At 48.9% G+C, this 12746-nt stretch overlaps 5 protein-coding genes across 5 annotated transcripts; 2 read left to right on the top strand and 3 right to left on the bottom strand.

The window, feature by feature from the left end:
• Positions 1-798: 798 nt before the first annotated feature.
• F4807DRAFT_454016 (Pkinase-domain-containing protein) lies at positions 799-2406 on the bottom strand (the record flags this gene model as incomplete). The annotated part of the gene is made up of 7 exons (XM_048000526.1): positions 799-909; positions 960-1316; positions 1466-1528; positions 1580-1774; positions 1889-2067; positions 2132-2173; positions 2334-2406. 7 exons carry the CDS (start codon positions 2404-2406, stop codon positions 799-801), a joined length of 1020 nt encoding a protein of 339 aa, XP_047849955.1.
• Positions 2407-3650: 1244 nt separating this feature from the next.
• On the bottom strand, positions 3651-4442 carry F4807DRAFT_464721 (uncharacterized protein; the record flags this gene model as incomplete). Its single annotated transcript, XM_048002176.1, has 2 exons — positions 3651-4322; positions 4386-4442. The coding sequence occupies 2 exons, from the start codon at positions 4440-4442 to the stop codon at positions 3651-3653; spliced, it is 729 nt and encodes a 242-aa protein (XP_047849954.1).
• A 284-nt stretch (positions 4443-4726) lies between these two features.
• F4807DRAFT_443288 (uncharacterized protein) lies at positions 4727-6236 on the bottom strand. The gene is made up of 5 exons (XM_047999541.1): positions 6193-6236; positions 5378-6136; positions 5259-5317; positions 5140-5204; positions 4727-5083 (listed from the first exon to the last, which is right to left on the bottom strand). The coding sequence occupies exons 2-5, from the start codon at positions 5813-5815 to the stop codon at positions 5028-5030; spliced, it is 618 nt and encodes a 205-aa protein (XP_047849953.1). The 5' UTR covers positions 5816-6136; positions 6193-6236; the 3' UTR covers positions 4727-5027.
• Positions 6237-6298: 62 nt separating this feature from the next.
• Positions 6299-8765, top strand: F4807DRAFT_443284 (UV radiation resistance protein and autophagy-related subunit 14-domain-containing protein). Its single transcript, XM_047999540.1, has 2 exons — positions 6299-7129; positions 7193-8765. Exons 1-2 carry the CDS (start codon positions 6532-6534, stop codon positions 8284-8286), a joined length of 1692 nt encoding a protein of 563 aa, XP_047849952.1. The 5' UTR covers positions 6299-6531; the 3' UTR covers positions 8287-8765.
• A 1774-nt stretch (positions 8766-10539) lies between these two features.
• Positions 10540-11637, top strand: F4807DRAFT_443279 (uncharacterized protein). Its single transcript, XM_047999539.1, has 4 exons — positions 10540-11081; positions 11142-11211; positions 11272-11348; positions 11399-11637. The coding sequence occupies exon 1, from the start codon at positions 10776-10778 to the stop codon at positions 11025-11027; it is 252 nt and encodes an 83-aa protein (XP_047849951.1). The 5' UTR covers positions 10540-10775; the 3' UTR covers positions 11028-11081; positions 11142-11211; positions 11272-11348; positions 11399-11637.
• The last annotated feature ends 1109 nt before the right edge of the window (positions 11638-12746 follow it).

The raw sequence follows: 12746 nt of genomic DNA, 5'->3' as shown, positions 1-12746 counted from the left end.
ATTAGCACAACTAGAGTCGACGTAGCCAGCATCCTCCCTTGCTTCAATATATAACATTGCCACGAAGAAAAAATTAGGACGATGGACACACAGCTGAAGAACATAAGGCTGATCATTAGCTCGTCTGCCCTACATGCTACCTAGACCATACTCGATACTTATTCTCCCGACCTGTCTGTCTAGCGCTGCATGAAAGGCAGTCCCTGTCCTCCGATTATCCCGTACCTAGTACCTAGTAGTACCTAGTTCGCCACTCCGTCGTCGAAAAGGATAAGAACGAGAAGAGCGTGAAGAGAATTAAATCATGACATGAAAGATAATAAAAAGTCAATATCCCATATGCAATGCCCCGTAGAAAAGCATATTCCACCTCATGCCCCTTAATCAGTAAGTAAGCCCGGGAACGCCAGTCATAGCCCAGCCAAGTCACCTTAAAACTTCACGTTTCCATTCCGTTGACCCTAGACCCTGACCGTTGCTCCATAGACCTCTGGACGCGATCGTGACACACTAGACTGGGGCAAATTTCACGGAGCCGTAGTTTATTACAATTTTTTTGCATTCATCCTGCCTCCGTCAATACAACGTATGGACACGAGGCCTATCTAAGGTACTACAACGAGTTTGCTGGCGTCGATGCCAAGGACGTATTATGTCGGTAGTGCATGTAGCGAGAATGCTGGAAAGGTGAGGGGAAAGAGTTTAGCTGCCGCCAGAAGGGAAGTGAAAACGTCCAGTGGCGAGCAGTTTGTTATCGGGTATCTCGGAGAATTTGTGTGGGTAGTGGCTGCGGAAGAATTAGGACTCAGAGCTCACGGTTGCACCGTTCAGGTATTCCGTGAGAGTAGCTTCGTCTCGGATAGGGGCGAAGTAAGGGTGAGCCATCGCCTCCTTGGCCGTAAGCCGTTCCTAATTATTCGTTAGCAAATTTCAATAAAAGGGTTAATAATGTTACAAACCTGGTGGTCGTAACGGAGCAGCTTGTCAAGGAAGTCAATAGCTTCATTGCTTACGAATCGCTGGTTCTCGCTGTTTACGAAACTGTGCCAAGGTTTCTTGGCGAAACGGCCAAGGATATCGTCATACTGAGGGTCAAGCTCTATTTCGTACTTGTCCAAATAGTCGAAAAGATCATCAGTGCCGAGGACCTTAGCAATCTTCACTAGCTGGTCTGAATTGCTGTTCCCATGGAAGAAAGGCTCCTTGCGAAAGATCATAGATGCGAACATAGCGCCAAGGGACCACATGTCTAAGCTGTAGTCGTACTCCTGGAAATCAACAAGTAGCTCGGGACCCTTGAAATAGCGGGATGCGACCTGAGAACGCCGTCAGTAATTTTGCTCGTTATACTCATTCCGCTAATTCGATTTCACGACCCCGGAAATCACTTCATGTTCGAAGATAATGATGCCCGCATCCTGACCGTGAAAAGGGAGGAAGTGTCATAGATCGATGGAGCACTTACGCGCACATTGTACTCAGTTCCAGGGTGGTAGAATTCGGCCAGACCCCAATCGATGAGACGTAACTAATGAGCACGTGAGCAACAGCGGCCTTCTCTGGGATTCGGAACAAATACCTTTCTGTTCTCATGATCGATCATAACGTTATGAGGTTTTACGTCTCGGTGCATGATTCCCTTGCTGTGGCAGTAGTCGAGCGCCTTCAGAAGTTCGTAGATGTAGTATCGTACATCGATGTCGTTGAACTTGGGGTAGAGGCTTCGGAAGTCGGTGTTGTTGACGTACTCGAAGATTAACGATGGCGTCTTGCTCTATATAATGATTAGTATTAAGTTTTATGTCTAGTTACAATAATAGTGAAATATATAGCGATAGTCTTGTGTGCCTCCGACGTGGATATTGGTTGTAGAAGAGCGGTCGCTTACCTGATTGTCTCGGACGACATCGAGGAGGGCGACAATGTTGGGACCGCCAGAAAGGTTCTGAAGGATCTTGATTTCACGCTTAATCTTCTTCTTCTTGACCGGTTTCAGAACCTTAATGACGCATTTCTGATAGTTAATCACGTTGATGCCCTCGAATACCTCCGAATACTTTCCGCGGCCTAATCGAGACGATGCGAGATCAGTAACTTTGTTTCGGGAAGCCTAGAGCGTGTCGCAACATACCGATCTTACGGACAACCTCGTAGTTCTCGAGAACACCCCAGCCTAGGAAACGCATGATTGTTAGCGGTTAATGCTTGCAAATAGATGACTGCTAGACAATGTCCGCAAGACAAGAAAATTTAGGGTAGGGACGACAGGGATCCAGGCGAGACAACGACAACGTGCGACATGATTTAGATCACCTATATATAAGGTGACTTACTGATATTGACACTGTCATAGTCCCAATAACTTCTGGGCATGTTCTGGTTGACATCTGCATAGACCCGCGCCATGATGGGCAGCCCACGTCCGCGTCGGAGGCACGAAAAGGCAGTTTGGCCAGAATTGTGCTGATGGTTACTTGACAAGAGCCAAATAATGATTTGACTCTGGCGGCAGGAAGGGGACGCGGCACGCGATGCGCGTGTAGTGACGATATTCCCAAATCCGTCGGCGGTGGTTGTAGTGGGACGGGATTTATATTTGGGAGTGGGATGTCGACAGAACCCGGTCTAGAATGGCTTGCACCTGAGAGGCTTTGAAGTGGGGAATTACCCCGGCCTAACTACGGCAGCCGATTACGATACGACAGTACAAACTTACGATATCGGAACAGTGCATAAGGTTGCTTCAAGGTTCAAGGTTATTGGGCTTATTGTTTTCTGATTGTATTTAGGTACCTAGACATCTGGAAGTTGCACTAGGTATGGAAGTGTCGAATACAATACGCATTTATTACATACCAACTACTTGGGCAGGCAGGAGGAACCTTTGTATTCGTTTGGCAAGCAGAAAGGGCAATTGTCATTCATATAGCATCCAGCGAATCCCATTGTTCTTTCAGATTTGAGGTTGCATAATTAATCCTTCTAGGCGCCTGTAGTAAGAACCTTAGCAAACAGGAGCTTTATTTGAAAGCCTCGCAACTCAAGACCCCAATTCCCCAAGCACAGTATCTACTAATTTAGGCGTGAACTGTATGCCATTTTAGACGATTACGTTACGCCTACTATCCCCACGGCTTCATGTGAATAGGGGAGTTGGAGTAACTATACGTTAGTGGTTGAACGCTATCCTCGTGGCCAACGCCGTCGAGGAGCATAGATAGACCTCGATACTAAATTGTCGAGATTGGGTATACGGGTCGTGCCTTAACAAAGACCCGAATGGGTGGAAATTGTCGCACATCACTGCCTAAATATCGCAATCCCAATGATTAGCAAGGATCCTCCCTACAGAAGCTATTACATTAAAAAGTACAGGCGATGCTTTCAGAGAGAAGATTAAGGGTTCAACATGCATCCGTTCAGAAACCAGCTATCCGCCAGCTATAAGCCAGCATCAAGAAGTCTCCGCAGATTTTAGACTAAGGATGACGATACAAAGGTTCTCATCACGGAAACGAAACACAAAGGGAACAAGGAATGCGACACTAACCTGGCTAAGCACAATGCAACCACTTATATCCGAGACCTGTACTCATGGGCATATATCCGACCATGGAACATACCACTATTGCCTTAGGTAAGAAGCATCATCAATCATCGTACGAAATACGTCGTCTCTGAGCCGCGGGAGCAGAAGCAGCATCCCGACCTGCATCGAGTTCGTCGTAGTCTAAGCTGTCCATACCAGCCTCAACTACATCCCATGTCCTCTTGCGTAGGTCGGGCTTCTTCTCAGGGTTGAACCTCCGCTCCTGTTGTTTCTTGCGCTTTGAACGCTGCTTCTTGAGACGTCTAGCTTCGGCCTTCGTAAGTGTGGGGACTTCAGCTTCGATTTCCCCGTCCTCGCTACCATCTTGCTCCTCACCTTCCTTCTCTGCCTCAATGCCCTCGGGGTTTCCACCCTGGACTACAGGCGGCAAAGTTGGCAAGGACTCGTCGTGAAGTTCGGACGCGTCTTCCTTCTTCGCTGCCTGCAACAGTGCGGCCGACTCCTGCCTGAGCTTCGCAGCTTTAGCTTCGACACGGCGCAATGACTCGAGTTCTGAATGTCGGAAGATGGCGATTTGTTCATCGGTTAAGGTACGTTTGACACCATCTGAGTAGTAGCCGAGGCCATCATCCTCTTCCTCTTCGTAGTATTCTCCACATTCCTCATAATATTGATCCTCGTTTTGTTCATTCTCTGGCCGGAAAAATTGAAAAACAAATAGTTTAACTGCCGAGTTAGAGAAATGCGCGTCGTGGAATGATTCAATTTCTGCCTGCCTGAACAGTCAGCATTAGCCAAACGGAGGTGCACATGCTGGGGCAAAGAAACAACATACTTGCGACACTTCTGGGACTTGAGAAAAGCCACCGGAAACCTGCATAGCAGCAGACATGGTCGTGTAGACCAGCCGTTGTCTACGGCGGAGGTATCAGATTTGTAGAAGGTGAAATGTGAAAGATGACAACGTTAGAAGCTGGCACTTTGAATATTTAATTGTCAAGCTTTAGTACACGTCGTACAGCTAGTCGCTATCGATAATTGGTTAGCCAGACGCGCCAAGCTCTGAATATGACGCACTGTGCAACTAAAAGAACCTTAGAAGCACCTAGGTAGGTAGGTACCTATGTACCTACGATATTTCACGAGAAACCATTAATACAAATACAACCTAAGTAATTATGAGGCCAAGGTAAGATATGTAATTAGGTATCTAGATAGATACAATGCCATGGTAGAAATGATTCATAATTGTCGTCAAAATCGTTATGTCATAATCATCGTGAATAGTAAATACGTCAACGCCATTGCCATGCTTGTTAAACCCGACCCCTGACCGGCTTATAAACTAGGAGTTGGCTACTTTCGTCTTTCCCATGGACCAGTTTTGAGAGAAGGAAGTCATGGATTCCGATGCTGTCTTACTGACCCAAGACTTAAGTAGTAGAAATGCTGGTTACTGCCTAAAACACGTTGACAATCAAGTTGTGCTCAAAAGCGCCAGAGCGCTCTGGAAGGCTTTGACAACCTCGGATACTAGACGAATCAGTTCATCATCCTTCCACATATAAATAATGAAGGTAGGAACCTACAGTGCTGTTTTTTCTGTAACAGCGTTTGCTCAGAAAGCCTCACATGTCTCTCTCGAGTTTGTAATCTGCTATCTTTTAGCTCTGTCATCAAGCAGTATCGATGAAAAAGGGGAGCAAACCTCTTAGCAGCTCTCTCATTGTCATGTGTAGACGAAGCCGATGCCCATACATTGAAGTACTGACCACAGAGTCAGCTATGATTCAAGATCTACTAGATTCTCGGAATAGTCTCGCATACCTTGACTAGACTGTCAAATTCCTCCAAGAGCTGCTTTTCTTGCTCGTCCGCCTCTTGTAAGGCTTTCTCGTAGCGGTCCTCAAAGTCATCCCAATCAAAGGCGGCAAGGTGACCAGGACTCTGCATCTCGGACCTATTGCTTCGTCGATTTTGCGGATCGGGAGTCTGCGTCCGTCGTTGACGCTGCATGGCTAGGTGTCTAATCAGGGAGGTCTCCTGGCCTTGCTCAGCTTTTGGTGCTTGAGCTCGCAGAGGTGATTGTGGCTGTGACTGTGGTTGCGAATGTAGTCTCACTGTCACATCCTCTTCATGCGGCTCAACGATCTCAGTTTGGTCACCCAAGTGAGTCGGGAGTTCTACCATCATGGATTGGTCCGGTGCTACTCCATTTTGCGAAGGTGCCTTCACCGGCGACAATGATCTGGGTGTGGTAGACATTGTCCTTTTATAGGCTTCACGTGTACTTTTCGGTTCGATCAACCTGCGCAAACAAATGGCAGGGCAATCGGTTAGTGCCTAGAATAGTCTGCCCCCTTAGAGACTATGCGACGCGTGACGCGACGGATTTAGAAACGAAGAGAATGACGCAACCGAGGCTGGATGATTGATCACCTGATGACTCTAAACTGCAACACTCTTTGGGTTTATATAAATCAAGAGATGAGTGTATGGAAAAAGAGCGTTACTTCTGTCATTGACAAGAATTAGCCGATATCTCCAAATGCTACGCACCTGAAATGCCATTTAAGAGACGCGTCGCTGCCCAAGAACAATTAAGTAATTTGACCCGGACTCGGATATAAGTGGAGACGTACGATAAACCCGATAAGAATCGATAAGAACCGATAAGCTCAACGACCCTTGTATGTACCCTAGTACTCCTCAACGTCACAAGGACCTCTTCGTCTCAATTCGTCCCATCTTCTTCCTTCACATTCACCGATCACCTTGCTTATTGCACATTTCGCCTCCATACTGCTAACAATTATATAACCCTGTCCCCATAACGAAATGTGCTTTTTTCACCGTGCCAATGTAACAGAAACCCCTCGAGTGCCCGGTTTCTACCCGTAGGAACGCGGCTTTTTGTTCCTTTACCAGGCACCCAGCCTTGCCAGATTCACACCAATTCTATCACGATCTCGTCGCCCACGATGAATTGCGACATTTGCCAGAGGGCGCATCACCCTAACAGGCTGCCCTTCTTCTGTACAGTCGATGCGAGAAACAAGCTCTACGATGGACGACTAGCGAATGCTGAGATCCTTATGAAAACCGAGGAGCTCGAGTCTCGAATGACTAAGCTGTTGTCTGACGCCGATGTAAGCTCGGACGCTCCAGCCCGCCGGTCTCGAACCTACATCGAGAACTGTGCCTCGGAAGAATACCAGGCGAAAGAGAGAACAGACAGAATAATAGCAGCGGCAGACAAGCTCCGCGACGAGGTTGCCGCGGCGAAGAAGGAAATTGAAGAGCGTAAAGCGAGCATGGCGCGCAAGAGATCCGACCTCGCCACCGCTTCGCAGGGCATTACCGCACGACGAACACGACAGTTAGAAGAGCCGATCAAGGCCGCCAAGATGATTAGGTATACTTGGGACCGAGAATACGAGGCTATGACGCAGTACAGGGCTGCGTTGTGTATGGAGGTTGCCAAGCTTTACAGGCTGCAACGTATCAAACGTGGGAATCCCGTGCGGTTTGAATACAAGATTGGCGGCATTGACATTGTTGACTTGTGTAACATGAACAGTAAGCAACTTGTCACTGGTTTATAGCCTGTTCCTATTCCATCTGGTCTAACAACCCGTTTAGGCGCACAACCCGAACTTATATCTGCGTCTCTCGCACATATCACACATCTGCTCTGGCTAACTTCACATTACCTTTCCATCCGCCTTCCAGCAGAAATCACCCTCCCACACAACGACTACCCCCGTCCAACCATCTTCTCACTCACATCATCCTACCACCACGGAGACGTCGCCTTCCCGGGAACCTCCCTCTTACCTCCCGATCCACGTGACCGGCAGTTCGCCCACGTGCCTCACCCACGCCCCCTATTCCTCGACAAACCTTTATCTACCCTCGCCAAAGAGGACTCTGCCGCCTACAACACCTTCCTCGAGGGGGTCATTCTCCTAGCCTACGACATCGTCTGGCTCTGCCGGACGCAAGGCGTCCCCGTCGGCGACAACAGCAACCAGCTCGAGGACTTCTCGCAGATCGGCCGGAACCTGTATAATCTCCTCATCAACTCCTCGTTACAGCGCAATCCGCAGCAAATCGCCGACGCCCCGCCCTCGCAAACCGCGAGCCACAGCAACAACAGCCGCAGCGGCGGTAGCGGTCTTCACGGCAGCAACAGCAACGGCAACAGCGCCGGCGACGACGAAGGTAGCAACGGCAGCACGGCGGCGGAGCTCGGCAAGGCCGGGCCGCGCATGGGCCTGTACTCGCACGGCACGGCGCACACGTACCTCGGCGGCGCCGCGGGCACGGAACTAACGCGCGGCTTCAAGATGCCGAACGTGATGAAGATGGCGGACCGCCTGCGCGCGCGCCTGCTCCGCGAGACGACGCCGGCGCCCGAGTGGGAGCTGCTCGAGGACGACGCGTGGACGCCGGACGACGCGCTCGACGACGGCGTGCTCGTCGGCGGCGGCGCCGCGCCCGCCGGGTCCGGGGCCAGGGGTGGCCAGCTCGGCGTTCCCGGGCACAGGTTTGGGATCGAGAGTTATATGAGTGTTAATACGGTTAAGAGCGGGAGTAGTGGCGATCATGTTCCGAGTTCGAGGGTGCCGCCGCATGGGAGTGGGGCTGCGGTGGCGGGGAGGGATCGCGAGAAGGGTGGTGAGAGGGAGAGGGAGAGGGGGACGAGTGGGTGGACGAAGATTAAGCCGAGGTAGATGTATTATTCGGGTTGGTTGTGTAATAGGAACCTAGGTACGGTAGGGTAGGATAGGTTGGAGTGGGGTACATTATGTAGGACTAGGACTGGGACTGGGACTAGGTTAGACCGAGTGTGTTGAATAGAAGATACCCGTTGTCTATTCACTTTGGATTCCCTGTATTGGTTCTGACTGGCTTTAGCTGGGCGTGTTCGAAAGAAGCTTTTATTTGTGGGCGAGTGATGGTGGCGAGGAGATTAGGGGAGAGTAGTAGGACATGGCCTACATACTCGTAAATAGGAACCTAGGTATGTATATTGAACTCTATGCATTTTGATCTATCGCTCTAACTCGACATCTGTATTCACATTCGTATCTCAAGCTCCTTAGATTTATTGCCCTTATCCAAGTGTTATTGGAAATCTGGAAGATGCGTGGAATTACCTAACGCGGACCGCCTGCTAGACTTTACCCAATAATACTTTTCATGTCTGATATCTTCAACATTCCGAAATCACACCAAGATCTCTTCCACGTGAATCCCGATTTCCGATCTCATTCCCCCGAACCGTCATCCCTATAATCCAACAGTCCAGGGACAAGAGCTTATTTGCATCGTCTCCCTCTGCGGAACTTAGCACCCACTCCTGCATAACATAACCAATATGTTAAAAAATGCGCAGTATAATATAATGTGTGAGGATACGTTGGTAGGGAAAACGAGGTTATGGGGTTGCGGCTGCACCTTGCGCTGGTGCCTTTTGCTGGCATTGTGCGACTGTCAAACCATCGTTCTGGAACATTGCCCGTCGTCTGATCTTCAGAGAGGGCATTTCTCAGCCACTATTTCATCCATATGCCAAGTACTGTAGGTCTTGCTCGCCTGGCGTAGTAATCTCCCAAGCAAACCGTGCGATCGGGATCCGGCTTGCTAGGCCGCTCCGGTACTGCGTAGTAGGTGTTGCCTACTTATAATAGCTAACGCACCCATGCCCTCTTCATGTTGCCGGCTCTCAGCATCGGCCGCGCAAGGCTTAGGAAATTTTGTAGTTATTTGCTCAGTCCTGGCCGGGTTCGTCTTCTGTGTTCTGACCTGTTCATCCAGTAGATACACAGAGCGCCAGTGTGTCTCTTTCCGATTGTAACAAGCTGAATCCAAGTCTGGATGGAAGTATCCGATGTCGTCCATGCCGCATCTATTGAAGCCTGAGCTTGCGAGTCGGGGCAAACTCGATCGTCTCTTATCGTCGTTTTCGTCCTAACTCTAGACCCATATCTACTGAGCGTAGCCATTCGTTGCAGGTTGGGCGTTAGTTCGACCCTCCGCCTGTCCCCTAAATGCGAGGATGCCGGCCAGACTTGTCATGAGCCAGTTCAAGAGCCGCGGATACTTCATTCTTGCAGAGACACCTTCTCCAAACGCCTCTGTAGTGGTGTTGCAACATGTCATCCACCAAGCGAAATTGTTGGACTTTGTTTAACAGCACACGAGCTCTCGGACGGTCTAATGGATCGATAAAGCCGTTCTTGAGAATGATGTATACGTCCAGTGCATCGATGGAGCTTCCTTGCCTTGTGCTTGTGGTTTGAATTTATTGTTGTTTGTTGTTGTAAGAGAAGGTTTTCCTGAAGGAATTGTAATAGGGGCTATGTCAGTTATCCACCGTGCCATTTCCTTTCAGCCACATGTGATAGTTAATGAGTCCAAGGTCCGAGATGCGTGAATAGGCTCTTTTGTTAATTTATGATGGTTTGCAATGCCGATTCATGACCACGCAGTATCAGCAAGTGTTGCAGCTACTCAGGGCGTGGAGATCGCCGCATACGGCACTCAACGCCCAGCATACACACCGCCATTCAAGGTCTTCCATGCTTCCACATCGTTCAGCAGGGTCTCTCCGGCCGCTTTTCGTTCTCACATCGGACTGTTGGAGCAGGGCCTACTTGCCGGTGGGCTTGCCGCCGGCAGGGTGTCAGCTAGGGTCAAGCACTTCAATCTTTGCTTTATCTGGACCGGCAGGCGCAACTTTTCGCCATCTCTGAGGTTGACACCTATCATGAGGCTTCCTTGAGTCGAAGTTGAGGGATTGTGATGAAATTGAAGAAGTTATCGTCGCAGGTCGTATCTTGGATACCTACTAGGCAGATAGGAAGAATTGAATGAAGATGAGAAAGAAAAGAGAAACAGGAAATGGAAATATAAGTACCCAGCTTTTATAAGGGAGCAATTTAGGTCATGAGCACGTTTACACCTCTACCTTCCTCCGGTAATTGTTGGTAGTCTGTGAAATTGAAAAAACTTTGGTGAAAGTTTCATAGTCAACCTACAGGCCCCAAGTGTCCTCCTTTCCCAATAATGTACCAACGGGTTCACCCTTATTCTCATCTCGCACTTTCCCGGAAACCTTATACCAAAGCCTCTCCCATCCCTACCCCTATCATACTCCTCGCACTCCTTCCCAGAATGATGTCCCCCTGATACTCCAATTTATCCGTCTTCTTGTCTCATGATTTTCTTTTGGTTTCGCATTGTTTCCTTCCAGTCTTGGTCGTCTTCTTGTTGCCTTTTCTTATGGCCTCGTCTTGCTTCGGTTCGTCCTTATCATTTGCCTCGTCTGCCTTTGCTTGTGGCCTCGGTTCGGATTTTTGCTCGGCTTCGATTTTATCTCTTCGCTTGTTTCTTGTCTAATCTTTCCCGCGCTCGGGCCTCCACTTCTGATTCTTCTTTGGGAGGGTTCAAAATAATGGACTTGTCTTAATTCTTAATTTCGTCTTCGTTCGCGTCTTGTGGTTCATCGTATTTGCTATAGTTACTATAACAGTGGGTTAGCACTTGATATCAATATAAAGTCGGCTTTGGCATCGGGACCTACGTTCTATTATAAGTCCTTCCGACTTCGTCTCTCGTCTCTAAATGGAGACCTCGATGTCCTCGGCTCGGGTCTAAAGATAATCGGTCAGTCACAGAGAAAAGGTGATAGAATAAACTCAGGAGCTGCTTACTTTAATGGGGTCGTGGTTGCGGCATTCCCATAACTTCTTATATCTCGATATCTTCTGTAAGGGGGGAATTGATGCCTCTTGTGATAGTCAGTATGCGAATTCAGTGAATGGTGGGGGGGTGACAAACCTGCAATGTAAATACGAATGGCACATAAAAGGAGGCTCTGGGGATAGAGGCTATAGAGGAGTTAGTATTGGGTCACTTAATGGGAGGGGGTTTACCTGAAGAGCGGTCTGTTCGCCGGAAGTGAGTGTCGTTCAGGGGTAAGCTCCTATTCCCCCAAACAACATCTTCGAACGACCAAAACCGCCCTCAACCATACTCCTCCACAACTCTCCCCTTCCACCCCTCCTACCACCACCTCCTCTCCTCCATGCGCGCGTACGCGCGGGGTTTTTTTTTTTTTTTTGTGAGCATTTTATGCTTTTTTCCTTTGTTTGATCTTGGTGCTTACGGCCCCACCAAAGGCCCTCAGTGCTAAACCCGCTAGATATTCTTCCATGATTCGCTCATTAAGCCAATCCATGAACATCTGGAATACTTGGTTCGTCTGACATGTGGCAGGGTTCTGTACGTCGTAAGGTAAACGACTGGGTCCGTAGTCCTTTGGTGAAGCCACCCCGTCGGGGACTGTCGGCTTTTTGCCTGATCTATTCCATACGTTAGGAAGTGCACCTCATTAATATAACTTGAAGGGAGTCTGTGTCTTACCAGTTTCCCCCGGTATGGGTGGCAAAGGCCAAAATTTGGAGGCTGGCGATACATGATCGCCGCAACCAGAGCATCGCACATGTGCTAAATTTGTTAGTATACATAAGTCCAGTAAGATTTAGGAAACTGTGGACATACCTTGATTCTGTGCCGATGCCGCCTTTTCCATGGTTTGATGTATACCTAGGTCTCCGCAGGAGGGACAGTGCTAAATAAGGGTTGGTCCCTTAATATTGTAAAGGTGTCTTCGGTCCCATGAGCCTTGAGCTTCTCTGCACACATGTGTTGATTTTCGCGCATAAACAAGCAGTCTACCCTGTGTTTGAATGGGTAACGCTTTGTCCGAAATGATTCTTAGAGTGCTTCTAGGCACTCCTCCTGTAGTCGGTTCGCCTCGAATTTGGGCTCTATAGTAGATGTTACCCAGAAGTAGTGTTTCTTGGTGCTGCGGACACTGATATTTTCCTCTGGGAGACCTAGGTATGATTATGTGGTGGTGGCCGAACCCCCATTCCGCCTTGAGACCAGGTTTCAGCGGTCCTCTTTTGAATTGGCGGCAGGAAGGGGGTCAGCCGTGGGCCTATCGAGTTGTGGCCTAGAAATATGTGGTTGTAGGGAGAGGGGTCCTTTTTTCAAGTTGAGGACCTTGCCAACTCCCTCAACGCCCTTATAGATAGTAAGCGGCGCGACGGAGACTTCTCTATACTGTTCGACTTGCTGCCGAGTTTTTCCTCTCTATGAATGTGGGGATGATAGCCATTTT

Source organism: Annulohypoxylon truncatum (genome assembly GCF_022578515.1).
Source record: "Annulohypoxylon truncatum strain CBS 140777 unplaced genomic scaffold F4807scaffold_43, whole genome shotgun sequence".
In the NCBI taxonomy this organism is placed as follows: Eukaryota; Fungi; Ascomycota; class Sordariomycetes; order Xylariales; family Hypoxylaceae; genus Annulohypoxylon; species Annulohypoxylon truncatum.
This window is presented reverse-complemented; position numbering and strand designations above follow the sequence as displayed.

Excerpts from the sequence above, each read along its gene's own strand:
- F4807DRAFT_443288 (XM_047999541.1), bottom strand. The coding sequence starts at position 5,815 with ATGTCTACCACACCCAGATCATTGTCGCCGGTGAAGGCACCTTCGCAA. Across the intron at positions 5,205-5,258 it reads AATGAGAGAGCTGCTAAGAG|ATTACAAACTCGAGAGAGAC; the intron begins GTTTGCTCCCCT and ends AAAAGATAGCAG. Across the intron at positions 5,084-5,139 it reads GTTACAGAAAAAACAGCACT|TATCCGAGGTTGTCAAAGCC; the intron begins GTAGGTTCCTAC and ends TGATTCGTCTAG.
- F4807DRAFT_443284 (XM_047999540.1), top strand. The coding sequence starts at position 6,532 with ATGAATTGCGACATTTGCCAGAGGGCGCATCACCCTAACAGGCTGCCC. Across the intron at positions 7,130-7,192 it reads TGACTTGTGTAACATGAACA|GCGCACAACCCGAACTTATA; the intron begins GTAAGCAACTTG and ends CAACCCGTTTAG.
- F4807DRAFT_443279 (XM_047999539.1), top strand. The coding sequence starts at position 10,776 with ATGATTTTCTTTTGGTTTCGCATTGTTTCCTTCCAGTCTTGGTCGTCT.